A 20879-nucleotide genomic window follows, 5' to 3' on the forward strand; every position below is an offset into this window, starting at 1 on the left:
CCACCAGATCTTTCCTCCACTCACATTCAAGCCATCTCCCAGCTCATTTCCTCGTTTTAAGCTCTGGGGTATAACACAAGCCCCCCCCCTCCATGGGAGAGGGTGATTGGGGTGTTCATGTCAATGACCTGGGCCACTCAGGTGTTCCAGAGGTAAGCCAGGGCTTTGGTAGGAGTGTCAGTCATATCAGGCAGGAAATCCCCCAGAGACATTTGGAAACCCATTGGATCCATCAGTCTCTAAGGACAGACTGTCCTCATATGTCCCCTGCCCTTCCAGAGGGGAAAAGGTGCTGAAAGCCTAAATCTCAAGAAGAAGTGATCTGACCATGACAAGGGATGGTGTCAATATTTGCAAATCACACACTTCCCGTGCAGCTGAGAAAACAAGCTCCATAGTATGGCCTGTCATATGCACTGGGCCACTGACATGTTGGAACAGCCCATAGTCATCATGGCAGCCCAAAGACCTGAGCCACCCCAACACCAGTCACGTTGGCATGGATGTTGAAGTCCCCCAGAACCAGCAGTCTTTGAGTCCTCAATACAGTCGTACATTGGAAGTTGAACGAAATCCGTTCTGAAAGTCCGTTCGACTTCCAAAACATTCAAAAACCAAATTGTGGTTTCTGATTGGCTGCAGGAAGCTCCTGAAGCCAATAAGAAGCGACAGAAGCCTCATCGGATGTTCAGGTTCCAAAAGAACGTTTGCAAACCATAACAATCACTTCTGTGTTTGTGGCATTCGTGAGCCAAAACATTCGAGTTCCAAGGTGTTCAACAACCAAGGTACTGCCTCTGAGACCATCTCTGTCAACTCATGCAGGGAGACTGCTGAGGAGCGGAGTGAGTGACAAATCAGCAGAATCCCTAATTTGTCCCAGTTGCCCAGTGCCAGGAACTCTGTCCCACAGCTGGACAGAGAGCCTGGAGAGAGAGAGAATCTCTATAAACCAAAGAAACTCCCTCTCTCCAACTGTCATGGATTTGTGGCCACAGAGGAATGGTGGGAGGAACCAGCTGGGGAACCACCAAGGGAAGAAGGCTCAGAGTCTAGAGAGTGATGGTGGGACAATGATGAGTGGTCAAAGGGAAAAGAGGGAGAAGACTGGGATGAGGAGGTGTCAGAAGGTGAAGTGGTAACAGGGCTTAGTGAGCTGGGAGAGTCCGTGGCAGAGAGCAGTGAAGAGTCAGAGGCAGAAGTTGAAGTTGAAGCAGGGGAGAAAGGAAGCCAAGAGACAGAGATGAGTCTGGCTGGGAAAGAGTCATTGGTTTATCACCCTCGTCCTGTTACAAGCCCCTCTCCCCTCTGGTCTCCCAGAACGAGAAGAGGCATGGATGAGAGGCTGGTTGTATGCAGGTGTAGTCTCCAATTGCTTGAAAAAGGCTCTGGGTGTCAGGGACTTTGATGGCTTGAAGAGGTGGGGATTTTCAGTCCTGGCAACTGATTCATGGGGCCAGACCTACCAGGGATGAGTTGCTCTGCTCATTAAGCCTGAAACTCGACAAAGTATGTGGAGATTGTGTTTTTGTTAATAAAGAGTTAACACCAATTGTGAATGGTGTGATTTACTGCTGGCACACTCCTGTGACACTGACCCTCAAGACTGCCCTGATGCTGCACCAAGTACCGAGCTGGGCAGAACCAGGTGAGGCCACCTCTAGCATGCTCACTCACCCAGGTCTCAGTTATACAGGCTGAATCTGCCTCCTTGTCCATAATCAGGTCAGAGAGGTCTTCCTCAGCCCTGGCATTCAGCAAAAGCAGCTGTAGAAGGGAGGACTGGCTGATAGCACAACCACAAGTTGGAGGAGGGGCTGGCACACAGCAGGCACCAACTGCCTGTGTCATGTGTCCCTTACACAGCTTTCCCCACCTTCCACCAGTATCTCCTCCTGCTCTGGACCACTGTGACCCCCCCCCCAGCTTTCTCCTGCTCCTCTCTTCCTAAACACATCCTACATCCTTTTATTTAAAACATAAACAATCCCAAAATTTAAAACCCACAGATCAAAGCCATTTAGAAACAATGTAAAACATTTTAAACAGTTGGGGTAGTAAAGCCAGTAACAGAGTCCCCAAGAGGACCCCCTTAGACACTGCCCCAACCCAAGAGTTTGTTCCAGCTTTTTGTAGCTGGAGTAAGTCTGGGTCCTGCCCTCACAGGTCAGATAAAAAAAAAACCCTCCCAAGGAGGGAGCAGGTCCTCCTAATAAAATAATCCTGAAACTGATAACTAGTGGAGGTTAACGCACATTTGGATGAGAAGGCAGGGAAGAAAGAAAGTATATTTTTCTCTTCAGCCCTGTATTCATTCATTACAGCTCAAAATGCTGTGAATCCCTTTTCTATACTGCTACTATGCTCAGTCTGAATGGTTGAGTTGGATCCGACTAAGGACCGCTTACCCATGGTGTGCAGCGACTGCAGCCTCCTATGGACCACAGTTGCACTAGGGGCGGGGGGGGGGTGAGTGCTGGTTTCCTGTGCAGTTGAGTAGGGGACAACATTTCTTCCCCAATGGTCACACAGGCTTCCGGTCTTCCATCCAGGCAATCACAGGAGGCCCAAGAGGCGCAAGGGTTCAGAGTGAACCTGGGTAAAGCCAGAATGCACCTCCTGCTCTGGGTCTAGTTGGTGGTTAACTTCCCCACCCTCCCTCCCTTCATGTCTTGCCATGGTTCTGTTTGAGCATTAGTGAGCAGAAAGCAATTAGGACCTTGCTATGGAAGCATTGGGTCACCATATTTGGGGCCAGGGAGGAATTCATCCTCCAGGCAAATTGGACCATTTGAGAGATTTTGCCTTCTTCGTAGCAATTGTCACAACATGGGTGGGTAAGGCATTTGGTTGTATCCCTAGTCAAGGTGGGTGGAGCTGGGAGGTGAGCAAGACCTTCACCTCACGCTCCATTGGATGCAGGTACTTCATTAAAGGGCCAAAGGGAGGTGCTTTGATCCTGATGCCCAGGCAGCGATTGATTTCCCAGGATACTCTCCCCAAATGGTGATCTCAGAAGACACCCTGCTTTGATGTATGTCACAGGGTGATCCTTAAACTGAGATTAACTCTGATTGAGAATCAAACAGCAGTTATGCTGGATGATTCCAGATACACACCAATGCCTACTCCAAAACCTGCTTACATCTGTAATCAATAATGTTGTAGCCTATTTTATTCCAAAGTGATGGCGGCTTCTTCTTCTTCTTCTTCCCTCTTCCCTCTTCCCTGGTTAGCCCCCACCCAATAGCAGCCTTGCTGCACCCAGGCCTTTAATCTATATATCTGGATTAAGGGAAATGATTCCAGGGCTGAATATAACCTTTGTTTCTGTTTCCCACATTTGTCATACAATAGTTGCAATTGTTAGTAATGTCTTAAAAGTAGAATGTCAAGTTTACTTTTAATAGCTTAGGGAGTGGAAGGGATAGAGGAAGAGGAAATTAAAATAATCTCTAGGTTCAGTCATTTAAATCACCTTCTTCCAACCTGGTTACATCCAGACATTTTGTGCTCCAGCTTCCACCAGCCCCAGCCAGCATGGCCAAGAATTAGGAATTATGGGTGCTGGAGCAATAGCACTCATAGAGCACTCAGTTGGGGAAGCAGCAATTCTCCATGGTCACAGGCAATAGGACTTCCCTATGATTAACTCTCTGGTCATTCAGCATAGCTTCGAGAAACCTCAGGACAGATGGTGTGAGAAGTCATTCCTTTCTCCTTCCTGAGCCCTGCACCAACCCAAGTGAGATCTGAACATCACTACTGGGCTCTTGTTCCAGAATGCCTAGTGCCTAAAACAACATAACTCCTCTTGGGATCAGGAGAAGTTTGCAGAAGGTCCATAGCTAGATGGTACAGCATCTGCTTTGCATGAAGGTCTAATCCCCAGTATGTCCAATGAACATGATTAGGGAGGACCGGTTGGTGCAAGGAATACAGGTCGGAGTGAAACAGTATAAATTGAAAGCCTTTGCAGACGACTTGGTAATAACATTACAGGAGCCAGAATCTAGTACGAAAAGAGTTTTGGAACTGATATATGAGTTTGGTCGGGTGGCGGTATTCAAATTGAATAAGCAAAAAACTAAGGTTTTGGTAAAAAATCTGACATCTTCGGAAGCAGAAAGGTTTCAGAATGAGACAGAGTTAAATATGGTTAAAAAAGTGAAGTACCTAGGGGTTAGTTTGACTGTTAAAAATTTGAATCTATTTAAAGATAAATATGAAAAATGTTGGTCAGAAATTAAAAAGGATTTAGAAATTTGGTCAAGATTGAAACTTTCCTTGCTGGGTCGAATTGCAGCTATAAAGATGAATGTATTGCCAAAGATCTTGTTTTTGTTTCAAGCTCTACAGATTGTGGACAGAGTGGAATGTTTTGGAAAATGGCAGAAAGATATCTCTAGGTTTGTCTGGCAGGGCAAAAAGCCCCGAATAAAATTTAGAATATTAACGGATGCAAAAGAGAGAGGGGGGTTTGCCCTGCCAGATTTAAAGTTATATTATGAAGCTGCAGCTTTCTGCTGGATGAAAGATTGGTTACTTCTTGAGAACACTGATGTCCTAGATCTGGAAGGGTTTAACAATGCTTTTGGTTGGCATGCATACTTGTGGTACGACAAGGTAAAGATTCATAAAATGTTCAAAAACCATATTGTCAGAAAAGCAATATTTATTGTTTGGACAAAATATAAAGACTTATTAGAAAGTAAGACCCCGAGATGGTTATCACCAATGGAGGCTAAGGCCCGGAAGAGACTCAATATGGAGGCCGGCTGGCCGAAATATTGGGAATTAATAGAAAAAATTGGAGACAAATGGAGGTTGCAGAGCTTGGAGAAATTAAAGAATAAGGTGCAAGATTGGTTACATTACGCCCAAATCCAAGAGGTTTTTAAATTGGACAAAAAGATAGGATTCCAGGTGGAGAAGTCGAAATTAGAGACAGAACTGTTGAAACCAAAGACTAAGATACTTTCGAGAATGTATAGCTTGCTGCTTAAATGGAACACACAGGATGAGACTGTTAAATCAGCCATGATAAAATGGGCTCAGGATATAGGGTATAACATTATGTTTGAGGACTGGGAAAGGTTATGGACCACCGGAATAAAATTCACGGCATGTAATGCTTTGAAGGAGAATATTATGAAAATGATATATAGGTGGTACATGATCCCAGTCAAGCTTGCAAAAATATATCACCTGTCTGACAATAAATGTTGGAAATGTAGAGAGGCTGAGGGGACATTCTTTCACCTCTGGTGGACATGCCCTAAAGTGAAAGCCTTCTGGGAAATGATCTATAATGAACTAAAAAAGGTATTTAAATATACCTTTGTTAAGAAACCGGAGGCTTTCCTCTTGGGCATTGTCGGCCAGAAAGTGTTAAAGAAGGATAGAAGCTTTTTTATGTATGCGACAACAGCAGCAAGAATACTCATTGCAAAGTACTGGAAGACACAAGACTTGCCCACACTGGAAGAGTGGCAGACGCAATTGATAGACTATATGGAACTGGCTGAAATGACTGGCAGAATCCGAGACTTGGGAGAAGAAACAATGGAAGAGGACTGGAAGAAGTATAAGGACTATCTACAAAAATATTATAAGTTGTATGAATGTTAATTATTTGCACGATTTAGAAAATACCAGCTCCAGCAAATAGGCTTTGTAAAATAGAAAATTAAGTTATAAGTAAGAAAAGGTCAAAATTTAAGGCAATATTTTGTTTAATTTTAAGGTATGAGCAATTGATAAAAATTAGTTTAAATTTAGAAGTATAATATTTGGAAAGTATAAAATAAGGTATGAAATAAGGTAATAATTTGCTGACATTCTGATTATAAATAACGCAGGGTAAGGAGACGCGAGGAAGTCCAGTTAGTTATATAAGAAAAGTTATATTGAATGGTTGGTTATATTTTTCTCTTTTTATTATGTATTTTGAAAATTTAATAAAATATTTTTTTAAAAAAAAAATAATCCCCAGTATGTCCAGGTAGGGCTGAAGTCTTCCCTGCCTGAAATCCTGTGGCTTATACTGACCTAGATGGACCACTGGTCTGACTCTGCATAAGGCAGCTTCCTACATTTCACATCATTTCATTGCATGTGCCACTTGTTCTGTTTGGAAACCGTCCAATATTCACATTCCCTTCATATATTTTCTGAGCCGTGATTGAATCTCACTCTGATTTGAATAAGCCCAAAGTTTCCTTTAGTGATTAAATATAACCAACCTGAGTCAGCAGGACAGTACTCAAAAATATTTCCATTCACAGACGCTGAGCATTTTTTTTAAAAAAAATCGACTTAAAATAACAGTTCACTAAGCATCTCTCTGTGTCTTATATCACAGAAATTGTAACTACTGCTGAAGCTGTGTTTTAGGCATGAGAAAAAGATGAGGCCTTCCTTCAATCAACACCCATAAAAAGGTGTAGAAAAGTTTTAGGGAGGTGGGTGTTTTAAGTTCTTTCCCCCTTAACTACATTGTCAATTGCCCAAGAAGAAGCAAATGAAATTCAAAGACCCCATTCTCAATTGAGACAAGTCATTACAACACAACCGAAGTAATGGTCAATGGAGGGAAATGGGCAGCACACCTTTGCTGCTGCAACACTTCTTTTTTAAGAGAGTCTTTTTGTTTGATCAGTTCCTTGAAAGCCAGACAAACCATCACTGCAACAGTAAGCATATCCAGAGGTAGATTTAGGGCAACGTTGCACTGGGCAATGAGCTGCAGGGCATTGCAAGTACGATGTAGTGGATTGAGCAGAACAGAAGGTGAGAGGCGGGGGAGCGTGCTGAAATTCCAAAGACCAAAGTCCATCCCAGCGTATGCTGCTAGTATTACTGCTAATACTGAAGTTTTAAATTATTATTACTTTTAATGGAAACAATGCAGCTTTTTAGAATCACCATTTAGAGGTGTGCTTCTCATGCATTCTCTTTATCAACTTAAAAAGCTAAACACTGTGTAGCTGCACTCTGCCCAACCCCTTCTAACACATAAGCCTGGACTGCGCTTTAGCCAGTGACATGGGAGACTAAATTTACAGTGTAGTGTCTGTAAAAGCTGGGCAGCATTAGTAATGCCTCTGATATTATCTTTTCCTCCCCCTTTAACTTCAGGGCTGTTTCATGCTGTCAGTTGTGTCAGGTGCCCAGCTTTTAGGAACCAAGACTGCAGTGTATATTCCTAGCCTGGAAAAAGGCACTCAGTCCATTAAGGGGAGTTGAGGGGGGCAGCCTGCTTTCTTCTTTTTTTTTTGCTGAGAGACCTTGAGGTACGGCTCCAACCAAAGAAGTCTGCAATTCCAGACTCCATTAACATTAAGAACCACTTATCAGATCCTGCAAAGCTTTATTGCTTTCCACCTGGCCTAGATTGCTTAGATTCCCAAGCAAACCAGGCCCGTAACCTCTCTTTTGTTCTGCAAATCTAAGCTACTGCTATCCTCTATGCAAAGCAAGAAGTGCCACACTGCCATCTGCAGACAGGAATTACCTTCTAAATATGCTCATTCAGCAATCAAAATTTCCTGATAGCCAAGAGTCACTTCATTCTCATTTTCTTCCATTTAGTATTGATGGATCACAAACTGTTTACTTCTCAGTGCTTCAGCCAAGCATGAATGCTTGAGGTTTATATATTTATATATAAAGATTTAAAAGGCACAGTGAAATAAAAAGGAAGAAAAAGATAAAGCAAAAGGAAAGGAGAGAAGCAGAGAGAAAGGTGCAAGTGAGAAACTTGGCATTACCTGTCTGTTGTGGATGGAGCCTGGAGTCTTGAAACCTCCTTGACAGCTGCATTCAGAGACACTGTAAGGGTCTGAGCTGCTGGAGGAGCACTTAGAGAGTGAATCGCAGCCCACCACGAAGGTGTTATCCAGAGGCAGTTCCTGAATGACATGGTGCTTCTTCGGTGGCACTGGAGTCTCGGGTTTTATTTGGAAAGTGGGCTGTGGCGAGGCAGACTTGTAGTGCTTTGCTAAATCTGGGCTGTCAGGCTTAAAGGTTGTTGGTGTGGTGGCCCAGTTATATTTTCCCATAGTCTGTTCTTCCAGCTCCACGGGAATGTCCAGAGTGCCATTGATATGTTCATGGCCAGGATCATCAGGCTTAGATTCTTCGATGGTCACAAAGTTGAGAAGAAGGCTTTTGGGAGAGCGCTTCTTCTTCTTCTTCTTCTTCTTGATCTGACGGTTTTCTTGGTTTGGAGAAACCCACTCACCACTCTGCTTGCTCTTCTGGACAACTTTGTGCCTGGGTGTTTGACGGCATCGCACCAGGGCAGTCACAAAGATGACCAGTATTACTGTCATGGTACCTGCTATGATAGCAATTATGATCTTGACATAGTCGTTCGTCTGTGGAGTTATCTCACCATCCCCAACGTTTTGGCCAACTGGAGTTTCCATGTTTCGGCGCACTAACTCTTGGACATAGGATCCATTGGTGACAGTTTCATTCACAAATAAATGCACCAGTGCTATAGTATATAGTGACTCAGGCTGTCCTAAATCATTGACTTTGATAACCAGCCTGTGCAACCCATGATCTGCCGATATGACCTTCTCTTTCAAAGTAACATTGCCTGTTAACTGGTCAATCATAAACAATCCCCGTGAATTCCCACCAATAATGCTATAGCGAAGCTCTGCATTCATCCCTGTATCATTGTCAATGGCAAACACCTTTGTGACTACAGAGCCCGGGCTGGTGGTTATTGGAACCAAGTCATACGAGTAGTTAGATGAAGGCATGACAAAAACAGGCCTGTTGTCATTCACATCAACCACATTGATGGTCACCTTGGCAGTTGATGAGCGTTGCAGCCTCCCTCCATCCACAGCCTTCACCTGAAAGGTATAAGAACCTTGCTGCTCCCTGTCAAATGTAATATTAGGCCGTATGACTCCAGTGAGGGGATCAATAATGAAATTATCTTTGCCATTCAATATAGACAAGGTCACGGCTGCGTTCTCTCCTGAGTCTGCGTCTGTCACAGTGATCAGCCCAACAGTGCCATACATGGGTAGGTTTTCTGGTACATAGAAATTATACTCGTTATGGGTGAAGGCAGGGCTGTTGTCGTTCTGGTCCAAGACTGAAACTGTCACAGTAGCATTGGTCTGTAAGGGTGGCATCCCATTATCTTTCGCCAGCACAGTGAATGAGTATCTGTCCTGTTTTTCCCTGTCCAGTTTTCTCACTGCTGTCAGAATGCCTGTACGGCGGTCCAGGTTGAAGATGGGTGGTGCGTCCAAGCCCAGCATGTAGCTGATTTCAGCATTGCGCCCACTATCTGCATCTGTAGCACTAATCTTGGTCAGCTGGGTGCCAGGAGCATTATTCTCAGGGATAGACAGTCCAATGACAGGCTGCGTGAACACTGGTGCATTGTCATTCTCATCCTTGATTTTGATGAGCAACATTGCAGACTGGTTCAAAGGTGGTTTCCCCGAATCAGAAGCCACTATTTTAATGGCATATTCCCGGGTGGCCTCGTAGTCGAGGAATGTGGCTGTCTCCAGCAGAAACTGATTATCAAACACAGGCTTTAACCTGAATGGCACATCGTGGTCAGTGTAGCAGGTAACTTTGCCGTTAAGCTCAGAATCCTTATCCATTACAGTAATCAGGGCAATTTTAGTATTGAGTGGTGCTTTCTCTGACAAAAGCACAGTCCCATTCACCGGGTTGATAATGTACCTTGTGTCTATTGATGGGATGTTATCATTAATGTCTGTGACATTCACTGTCACTGTTGCTCTTGAAGGTGTTGAACTGCCATCGCTTGCTAAGACTGTTAACTTGTGTACTGGAGATTCCTCCCGGTCCAGTGGTTCCTTGATGGTGATGAGACCTGTGGTGTTATCAATGGCAAACAGCCTTTTGGCCAAGGTGGTGATTTGGCTGCTAAAATAGAAGTGGATCTGGGCATTTGAGCCCAGATCGGCATCAGTAGCATGAAGCTGAGAGACAGAGGTGCCTACAGGGGCACTTTCAGGAACACTGACTTCAATATCATTCTCCTTGAACACTGGGCGGTTGTCATTCACATCAGTGACTGTTACTTGGAGAATAGCAGTGCTGGATCGTGGAGGGTTGCCGCCATCTTCCACTTTAATTTTCATCACATAGGTATCCTTCTGCTCCCTGTCAAGGACCTGCTGTACTATCAACTGGGGCCACTTGTCCCCCTCCGGCGTCTCAATTATATCAAGTCCAAATACATTTTGACCCTAGAAGCCAGGAAAAAAAGATACAGAGGGGTACATTATTACATAGATCTGCTATTAGTTGGACATACCTGAACAATATTAATGTGCATCCATCAATTTATGGCTCTTCTAGTCCTTTAAGTTGGAATTAATGCGAAATACTTTGATGCTTTGCTATGTCAACAAATGAACAGTGCAATTCTAAACATATATTTATTTATTTATAAAATATGTGTATACCACAATTTCAGAGTTGTGAAAAAACCAGAGTTGTTGACATCAATTATAATACATTCAGAATCACACAAGAAATAAAATAGATTACCAGCTGAGTATTGCAAAAATGCTTCTCTTAATCATTTGCATAAGTCCGCAGCAAAGAAAAGTTTTCAGCAAATGTTTAGAATAGAAGGTGCTTGCTGAATCTCAGTTGTAAGAGCATTCTCCAAGAGAGGGCCAATAACAATGAAGGCTCAGTTTTGTCTTGATGTCAAATGAGCCTTACCAACTCAATATATTGATTTCTGAGTAAAAAAATCACTGAAATCCTATGAAGAAAATCTGGTTAGGGTTTGCTATAAAGCACAACACTTTTATGCCATGTTGAGTTAAACCAGTGACTGGCTATTGGGTTTAGGTATCCATGATTATCCCATCAGACAAACTGCTTACATGATGAATGTGTATTCAGTCATGAGTCACAAGTGGGCCTGAGGTTGTGTGATCACCCTGCTTTGAACTGGCATGGTGATTAAAGTTCAAAAGAATCTCCACCTTCCAACATGCTTAATAGCGTGACATTCATCGTGGCATTTCTGATGTTGAAAGTTTGCAGAGACTGGCAGTCTGGTTTGTTGACAGTGACTGAGGAACATCATCATCATCATCATCAACAACAACAGTATCATAGTTAATGGTAAACAGCCAACAGAATGCATGGGCTAAGACATATTTATGCAATAAGAGATTGTGCACATAATCTAGACCAGCCTCACCCAACCTGGTGCCCTACAGATGTTTTGGACTACAATTCCCATCAGCCTATGTTGGTATGGACAACAGTCAGGGATGATTGTAACCCACCAGGTTGGGGAGGGCTGATCTAGACCAGTGGTCTTCACCTGGCGGGTCACAGCCTGATCTAAGGTGGGTCTCAACAGGAACACTACCACCATGCAAATATAGAGCGAAAGATTTAAGAAATGAATCCGCAAATACATGCTAGGTCATGGGTCCAAAAAGGCTGAAGATACCTGATCTGGAAAATCCTGAATTGTGTCACATTCCCTCTCTTAAGTTGCAATTGGCCAACAGGGCTGCATCAATCGAAGTCAAGAAGGAAACCTGGCTCTAAAACATTTGGGGTAATATCTTTTGTCTATAAGAATATTTAGTTAAATACAGAACAATGTACCTTCCTTGTGCATTTCTACCACTTGCCCCTCAGTATTTGGAGAAGTGTGTCTTTTGTTCACAGCTTAAATGTTTAATGCAGTAAATTCCTGATTGCTCATGATGCTGCATAGAGTGTAGCACAGATCTAAGTATTGTAGCAGGTGAACAGAAATTATAAGAGAGGAATTTATTTTCTTTCCTTGCTGGACAGGGCATTGTAGTCCTCTGACATAGTGGAAGAAAAGCTGTGCCACATTAGAAAACACATTATCCCCTAATTTAAGGTGATTTACCAGGTCAGTTAATGTGCTAACTACAGATACCTGTGATGTTTGCACATGAAGGCTTCTTACCTAAAAGCACCACGCTTTCATTTGACAGCTGTGCAGCAAAAAACAACAACAACAACAACAAAACAAACCCCCACCCTCAGAATGGGAACCCCATAATTACTGCATTGATATCTGGCTCCCAGCAAGCTCATTGGTCTGCATAAGCTCAGCATCCAGATATATATAAACAACACAAATATGAAACAAAACAGTAAGGCGGAGAATGCAATAAAACCATCTGCATATAATGACGAAGGGATACATAGGTAAACAGGTACATTGTGGAGTACAAAGAAGTAGCTTAATAATTAAACTAAAAATAATACCGCCCTGTCTTATTTTATTGCAGATAAAGGTAATTCTTGTTTGTCCTGGTTAAATTGCAGATGACGGGTTTCTCCAGTGGATATTTGTGAGGTTCAAAAGCAGGCGTATTATTCCGGCTCTGCATCATTTTTGTTAATAAAGGAAATAAATTCTTGCCAAGTTTTATCAAATAAACACATGGCTTTATGGTTTCTTGAAGTTCTCAACAGGTTAAATTCACCATAATACCAAGGCTCAAAATACCTATTTTTCCTACCAGAGTTTGGCGGTATAGAAATTTAATAAATAATAATAAAAGTAATGGTTAAACCAACTGCTTCTTTCCAGTGCTGCGGAATTACAAGGTGTGCTGCCACCAGCATGTATTGCATGAGGTGGTTAGTGAGCAACCCCATTTTCTCCACAAAACAATGAAAGAAGACAGAGTTGTAGACCTTTCACAACTGGATACTAAATTATTAGGTTGATTTCAGCTATTATGTCATCCCAATGCATTTCAACCAAAGGACACCCCAAGAATAGAAGAAAATATTACCCATTAAAACACTTTCCCCCATATCTGGGGTGCAACTACCACCTGCAAGTGTCTTAAAAGAGTTTTTTCCCACACCATTAAAGAGACAAGAGATCAGCAACCAACATTTGAATTTCTCCCTGGCACAAGACATGTTTCATAGGAATTTCGTTCCCATTTTTTATATACCTTAACTTGTCTTTCGCTTGACCACATTCGGAGCCTACCCACATGATATTCTGTAAGTCAACAGACCTTATGGATAGGTGAATATGAGGGTCCTGTTGGGTCAGCTGGCCTGAGTCACAAAGTGCTACTGTTGCAATGCAGCTATGACAGCATCACAGTTGCTTTGCACACTGTTAATCGCACGTACCATACAACCGCTAGTTTTGCACTTTGCACAGTTCCCTCACCTGGATTTTTCTTCTTCTTCCCATCAGGTACCTGCCTCCTTTGTGACTTGTCACAATAAGAAGGAACAGACCACAGCAAATCTGATCTGTGCTACCCTTTGTCAAGTAGAAAGAGAAATAATGCAATGGCTGAGATTCATCCCATGCAAAACTTAAGTACCAGCTCTGTAATTTATTGTATGAATCAGAAATAGCCAAGTTACAACTGAATCACACCAGATTATGAGAAACAAATTGAGATCAAGGTAATTCAGTATTTCTCTTTTTATCATAGTGCATTCCATGGCTGCAGTGAAAATTAGATTCCAAGTGTTAAAAATAATGCAACCATTACATTTACACACTGAATAATAAGGATCCTGAAATAGGTTTTGTTGAACACGGCATGCCCTTGTTACAGCAAAACAGATGCGTGGGCATGGAGACAGACTCTACAAACATATCTCACACTGCATAGGGCATGCAGGAACGATGTTTCGATACTGCTGGTGGGAGAATAGAATTTGATTCATACTAGATGGTGTCTCTCTGGGCACCCAAGCCTGGAAATGTCCCCCCCCCCCCTTTAAAGGAAAGTGTGGGGAGGGAAGAGAAGAGAAAGAAACAGCCAACACATCCCCTGAGGAGGAAGAAGTGATTAGCATTCATCAATAGCAATCTCTCTGAGTGATGGAAAATGGTGCTGACAGGCTCCAAAGGGAACGGCGCCAACTCTACTTCACCAGAAGCGAGGAAAGGAGTGATAATGCAGAAGCACTGAGGGTGGAGGTGAAAATAGGCACCAGAAAACAAGGGACGTCCAATTTCCCATTTGCTTTTCAAAATTATCAGCACTTGTTGGGATAGATGCCTTCAGTCAGAGAAGTCCAGCACTTATGAACACGGGAAGCTGCCTTGTACTAAGTCAGATCATTGACCCATCTAGCTCAGTACTGCCTACACTGGCTGGCAGCAGCTGCCCTGGTTTTCAAGCAGGAGTCTTTTCCTGGCCCAACCTGGCAATGGCCCTTTCTTCAGAGGTGCTGGCCAGGCTTCATCCCAGCCTGAAAATTCACAGGGCACTTTCGCTTGCGATGCTTAAAGCAGTTTGCAATGCAAATGTAAACAGTAAATGCCTCTGTTTTGCAGCAATTCTGTTCTGTTGCAAGTAGAGCAAGAGAGACTCAAAGCCAGCTTATGCCTCATGGTTCAAAAATGTTGTATTTTCTCCTGGAAGTCCTTAGCTCTAGGCTCAACGTTTATTGGCAGGGATGGACCAGTCATTAGGATGGGTGAAGCCACCACCTTAGGCCCACCTCACTGGCAGCAGAGGTGCCAGCACTAATTTCTGGTGAGATCTCAACAAAAGAGCATGGAAATCTGCAAGAACTCCCTGGAAATTGGCACTGATGCTGGTGGCAGAGGCAGTGGGGCAGTCAGCGTAAGTGGCTGAGGTGGCAGCAGCAGGGGATGGCAGCATTTCCCATTCTGCCTCAAGCATTGAAATGGGTCATATTGCTCCTGTTTTTTGGTAAGGCAAGATCACTCTGCACATGCTTAGTGTCTCTTACTTTACCATCATTTGACTTTTGCATGGAATAACTAACTGACATTCAGAAAACAGGTCCCAAGGGTAAACAATAAAAAGCCCTGGGCTTAAAACCCAGGTCTTGGGCTGTGCAGATTTGGCACAGATTGTGTCCATTCCACAGAGGTTCCTACTAGCTGTTTTGCAAATTGCAGCATGTGAACAGTGCAAATGGAAACACTGGGAGCAATCAGTACTGAATAATGCATTGATCCTTCCAAACCCCTAATTTATCTACTAACACTGGCCGCCAGAATGCTGGATTTCAGGAGCCTCTCAAGCACCCAATGGGTATGGTAGAGAGAGTCATATTTACTTAGAAAAGGCAGGGCTTGCCAAACAAAAAAAATTCTTATGCTGCCTCTGACCTCAGGGACTCCATTAAAAATGGATGCAGTCATTCTCCCATCCCTGGAGACCCAGAAACCTTCCCATGTACTAGAGAAAGCCCTAAATCGTAAAGGTGTTTTTTTCCTTTTCTTTTTTAAGGTGCATGCCTTAAACCCAATAACTGGTCCAGTGTGTGTGGAGTGTATATCAATGCTGAAACTCTCTGTCACCACACAGAAATGGACTCTTCTTCCACAAGGAGGTTGTGGTAATGATCAATCAATCCACCAGACAAGCTTCCATATATGAGCAGATCCCTATAAAGAGTCCCTATTATGTCTCTGCATTCATCATATAGATTTAAACTGCTAGTCCTAACCCCCAAGAGAAGCTAAACTTCAATGTGTTGAAGAGTCTTGGGGCACCTTAGAGAATAACATGGTTATTGTATAAACTATAGTCCACTTCGTCGGATGCATTAAATACCATCCTGAATAGCAGAGGTGTGTGTGTGTGTGTGTGAATACTGGAATCTGCCTTTATACTGTGCCAGATCATAGGTCAATCTAACTCACTATACTAACTGGCAACAGTTTTTGTCCTCCAGTGCTGCCCAGAGACACTGCGGATGGAGACTGGGTCTGTCTGTCTGGAAAGCAGATGTTCTACCAAAGAGCCACAGCCCTACATGATTTGCAGGGGAGCTTTCAGAATGAAAAGCACAAAGAATTATGATAGCCTTATTAACGCTTAACCAAGCTTCTTCTTCTTCTTTTCTTTTCTTTTCTTTTTTTTTATGCAAGAAACTAACAAGTCTACCCCTCTGGAAATGTAAACCTAAGTATGTGTAACTGCATTTGATCAGATCAATCAATGCTTTCTATCCTTTTGTCATCTTCCCTGCAACTGAAATTTAGTTTGCAAAGTCTTTAGGGCAGGGACTTAACTTTTACTTGAATGTCAAGTACACTAATGGCACTATATAGGCAGTATTGATGCTACACTAGTCTTAGACAAACGCTTAACCATGCTCTGATTTGCTGTGTATTTTTACTGGGTATTTCCTGCACTGAATTTAAAGCGGTATCTTTTTAGGTTTTTTACCCTGAAGTAATCACAGTCATTTCAAAAGAAACAGTAAATGGCTTGAGGGCAGCAGCCAACTTCTCTCTCTCTTTCTCTCTCTCTCTTTCTTTGGTTGCAAAATAGCTGAAATTATATATGCTGCGTTTCTTTTCCTCCTTTTTTTTTTTTTGCAACGATTGGCAGAAAAAAGCAACAGAAATGGTGAGAAGAGCATCCCTTCACTTCTTTATTTGCACACAAGTTGACAGATGTGCATTGATTATTCTGTCATTAGCTCCTGAAACAACAACACACAGATTTTTAATTCATGCAAATACATACTCGGTTTAGCTTTTCTTCAGCAACCACATATGATTGGGGGGGGGGGGAGAGACATCCTCCCCTCCCCCAATTACAATGCATAACATCTGATTTCAGAGAAAGGATAGTTTCAGTTCAATGTCTGTAGAAATATGCATCAAGGAAGTAAGCATCCGTGGGCAGGGCAGAGGAACAGTAAAAAGCAAATATCCACACTAATAACTTTTCTTCATAATTTAACAAACAAACAAGAAGGGGGAAATGAGGTATTGAGCAGAAGGCATGAAAAGATACAACAGGTTTTGTTCATGATCGCTTACCTGATACCGGTGAATAATCACACAAGTTCAAATGATGTGAGAAAGCGTGTTCTCCATCATGGAGAGCACGTGTTGCGGTGGGGGCAACCAAGACATCTCTCTATTGCCGGGTGGGTTAGTATAGATGGCCACGACTGGGTACCCCTCAGTCATTGGGGAGAATTTGGTGTAGCAATTTTATGAGTGACCGTTGAGGGGCTATTTATTCCCTGTGCGCAGTGTTGAGCTTCCTCTTTTTTGCTGCGTTTATTGGATCACCCACCCACCCTCCCTATATTTAGGGTTGTTTGCATTGACCTTGCTATGCCTGTCATGGAGTCATCTGCTTTTGGGGCAGGAGCCCAGTAGGAATTTTGTCCATTTGGCTGATTGGCTGGGGCCATTTGTTTTTTGCCTACTGCATAGGAAATCGTCACAACTTGTAAGGCTGCGGTTAGGCATTGTTTCATTTGGTTGGTGGAGGGGGTATGGTTGGCTGTGCTGACCTCCCCAATGCTGCTGCTGCAAGGGTATTCCATTAAAGGAATCCAGGGTCTCGCCATGCTCTTGTCCAAACCCCTGTCAAGGGGCTTGGGCCAGGCAAGAGCCCCTGGGAGCATTTGGGGAGAGGCGAGAGCCTGGCGCCCAGCTCTATGCTCTCCCCCAAAATGTTTTCCCTTACTGACTTTCGCAGGTTTGCGGGTGTCAGTTCTGTTCCTACCTCTAAGTGGGAACAGATAGTCGTGAACCAATGCCTAAGCAACCACTCACATGCTGTAATCAATAAAGTTGTGGCCAGAATTTATGCCAAAAACCTCAAACAAAAATTCTGTGTGAACTGTGTCTTTATTTGAGGGTGGCTGTGGGGTCCTCAACCCGCAACAAGTTTAAATGTTCCGCTGGGAAACAGTGACAGATCAGAGGCACAGTGTGCAGAAGGTCTCAGGTTCAATCCTCAACTATAGGAAGGCTGGGACACCCATAATTTACACAGTCATACCTCGGGTTACAGATGCTTCAGGTTCCGTTTATTCGGGTTACGGACCGCCGAAAACCGGAAGTACCGGAACAAGTTACTTCTGAGTTTCGGCGGTTGCGCATGCGCAGAAGCACAGAATCAGGCTTTGCGCATGCGCAGAAGCGCTGAATTGCAACCCGCGCGTGCACAGACATGGGTTGAGAACGCTGCGGGTTGCAAACGTGCATCCCGTACGGATCAAGCTCACAACCCAAGCGTCCACTGTACTATGTTCACCAAATTGTTTACATGTTTTGTAAGTAATTGTGTCCCCCCCTAAATATATATATATATATATATATATATATATATATATGATATTTATTTTGATAATAGGTGAAATGTTTATTGTGAGATGCCTTGGACAGAGTTTGCTGTTGACAAGCAGCATATAAATAAATAAACTGGACATTTTAAAACAGAGTGGTAGAAGACGGAGGCTGCATTTGAATGTGACGTTTATTACATTAGTTTTACCAGTTATAATGCAAGTGCTTCTGTCTTGATTTCTTTTTGCTCTGCAGTGCCTATGATGTTATGGAACCCCCCCCCCCCCAATAGTGTTAAGTTTTCCCATCATGTTGCCATACATCTGGGTTTTCCCTGACACTCTGCCAATTCCCCCCATCACCACTTTTACACCAGAAAACCAGCACATGTCAGGAATTTTCCTGACATATAGCAAGCTGAAACATCACGAAAACTTCCAAGTTAATGGGGTTAAAACATCTGTGTTTTTTTCCTGAAAACATTTAACAGGAATTGAGAGTTAGACTGCTGTTAGATTCCACTGGATTTCCAGAAGGAGTTTTTGCACCATATGAGAGATCACATGAAACACACCAATCAACAAGTAAGCAAATACTGGAAAGAGAGAATGATGTGCCATCAGAATGCAGACAGAGTGAAGGCCAACTGGAACACCTAAGGAATGGAGTTTAAGTGTGACCCTAGAGAAAACTCTCTGCTGTATCCAAGGCAATTCTGCTTCAGTCATACCACAGCATGCATGTTAGAGAGGGTGGAGAAATAGGTATGGTCCACTTTTTGGAGAAGACCAACCGGATGCTCCCAGACATATCTGTGGATTGAAATGCAACTCCCAGTCACATTGCACATATGGATGAGTGACTATGTGTCTATATCAGTTTGTGATTTAAAGTAAAAAGAAAAAACCTCAGGGATACATTTTTTGCATGCATTTTTGCCTACTATACACATTTGTTTGCCAAGCAATTTCTCCTGATTTAATGCATTTTTATCTGGTTTTCATTATATATGCATTGGTATGAATAGTTTAGCCCTTCATATGCATTTATGAACATATTACCGAGCAAAAGAGCTGCAGTGCAAAGTGTGGATACGTGCAAATTTTGAAAGAAGGCTGTGTTTCAGTTCACATATTGTTTTGGAAAATTATTGCTTGCCCTTGAATGCAGGCTGAACTGAATTTCCCCCAAATCCCTAATTACACACTTATCCAGAGTTCGTGATGCACTGCCAAACAAACTCTCCTTTTTACATGCGTTTCAAGTCTTTTCAATATTAAATGAGCATTTGTGGGTGGAGTTTTTTTGCAAGCCAATACTGCACACAAAAAATGTGCATTTTATAAGGAAATGCATTGAAGTGCATGTATAAAACAGTGGATTTTGGATTTAAAAGTGTTCATAAAATGCATACAACTTAAACATGGGTCATTCATGCATTCTTTTACAATATCTGCATAAAATGGGATTGAAAAGACCTATGATTGAGTGCCAGCAAGGCTGAAACTGAAAACAGTTTTCTCACTCCCTAATTACTGCTACATCAAGTGATGGACCATCACTGATGACACATCCTAGTCACAGCTTCCTTATTATCAATAATATTCACATTAACCCTGACACACATCACTTTCCAGTGGAGACAAGCTGCAAGCCATGCAGTAGTTAAGTAATACCTAGTGAGATACATGCATTTGATAATGAGCTGCTGGATGTACAGCTGAACCCAAAACAATACTGTTCAGTGCTTAACTAGCATTGAAACAGGATGTTACACATTCACATACATCAGTACCTTTTGGATTTAAAACAAACGTTTTGGCTTGTTTTAAAATCAGGTTTTCCACATTCACCATTTCAAATTCAAAATATTGAAAAAGGGTTAGCAACTCCATTATACTTACACAGAGACAATGTGGTACATGAACAACAAAAGGGTTTTAAGCAAAAGAAAGAAATCCCCTGTGGCTTTTATACATATTTACCTGTTCATTTGTAATGGATCCAAAGGTCCTTTTCGGAGCTGTTTTAGGCTGTCATGTAAACACAAAAATGAGAAATTTTCTTTAAATGCTTTTCAATGCATTAGACAGACAGACAGACAGATAGATGATAGATAGATGATAGATAGATTCACAGCCAAACACTTAACCTTGACAATCAAAATCACTCTTCCATCACTCCTATATAGCTTTGCTGAGGCAGAAGCCTGGGCTTGCAATACCTTCCTGTAGGATATAGCACTTCAATTTAATGAGCATTTGCACCTGTGGTGGTAGAGCAATACTCAACACCCTGAAAAAGAAGAAAGAAACTCAAGCAGAAATACATGCAGGATTGAATTCAGATGCCCATTCTTGTGTACAATGGAATCACTGTTTTGGGGTCGGGACAACGAGTTTGCACATTTCTTCTTAGTTATCTCACACATAAATCCCTGACGGCTGGAGTTGGGCTGAAATTTCTCAGACTTTCTGATAAATTTGTCTTCTATTTTTTCTGTGAATGACTTCAATAATTTACTCCCTCTCACCACGCCAAAAAAGATGGGCATTCAACTGAATATTCATCAAATACTCTTCACAATTGGTTGCTGTTGCTGCCATCCCCACAACAGTGTTCCAGAACTACACTAAAACCAGGGCACTGTGGGAAGACCCAAAATGGTCACCTGGCTGCCACCAACACAGGTATGTTGTTACCACTATTGCTAATTGTAACAGCAGTATTGGGGGGGGGGCTGCTAATGGTGATCACTCTGCCCCAAGAAACTGCCAGATAATTTTAC

General features: G+C 42.6%; 1 protein-coding gene and 1 long non-coding RNA gene across 6 annotated transcripts in view; one reads left to right on the forward strand and one right to left on the reverse strand.

Moving 5' to 3' along the window:
• The window catches only part of PCDH11X (protocadherin 11 X-linked), a 777133-nt gene that overhangs the window by 588563 nt on the left and 167691 nt on the right, over positions 1 to 20879 (reverse strand). For all 4 annotated transcript variants that reach the window (XM_079962396.1, XM_079962397.1, XM_079962398.1 and 1 more), the window contains 2 exons: positions 20077 to 20124; positions 7773 to 10259 (listed from right to left, as the gene is read on the reverse strand). In XM_079962396.1, the coding sequence (XP_079818522.1) occupies positions 7773 to 10259; positions 20077 to 20124 (2535 nt within the window). The remainder of the gene's footprint in view (positions 1 to 7772; positions 10260 to 20076; positions 20125 to 20879) is intronic.
• Positions 354 to 19343, forward strand: LOC307208102. Of its 2 annotated transcripts, none has more exons than XR_013834970.1 (3): positions 354 to 845; positions 13250 to 13467; positions 18582 to 19343. It is a non-coding gene; the product is annotated as an uncharacterized lncRNA (long non-coding RNA). The 2 variants fall into 2 exon arrangements; XR_013834971.1 differs by having other exon boundaries at positions 354 to 788.

The sequence above is a fragment of the Podarcis cretensis genome (assembly GCF_951804945.1).
Source record: "Podarcis cretensis genome assembly, chromosome: Z".
NCBI classification, from domain to species: domain Eukaryota; kingdom Metazoa; phylum Chordata; class Lepidosauria; order Squamata; family Lacertidae; genus Podarcis; species Podarcis cretensis.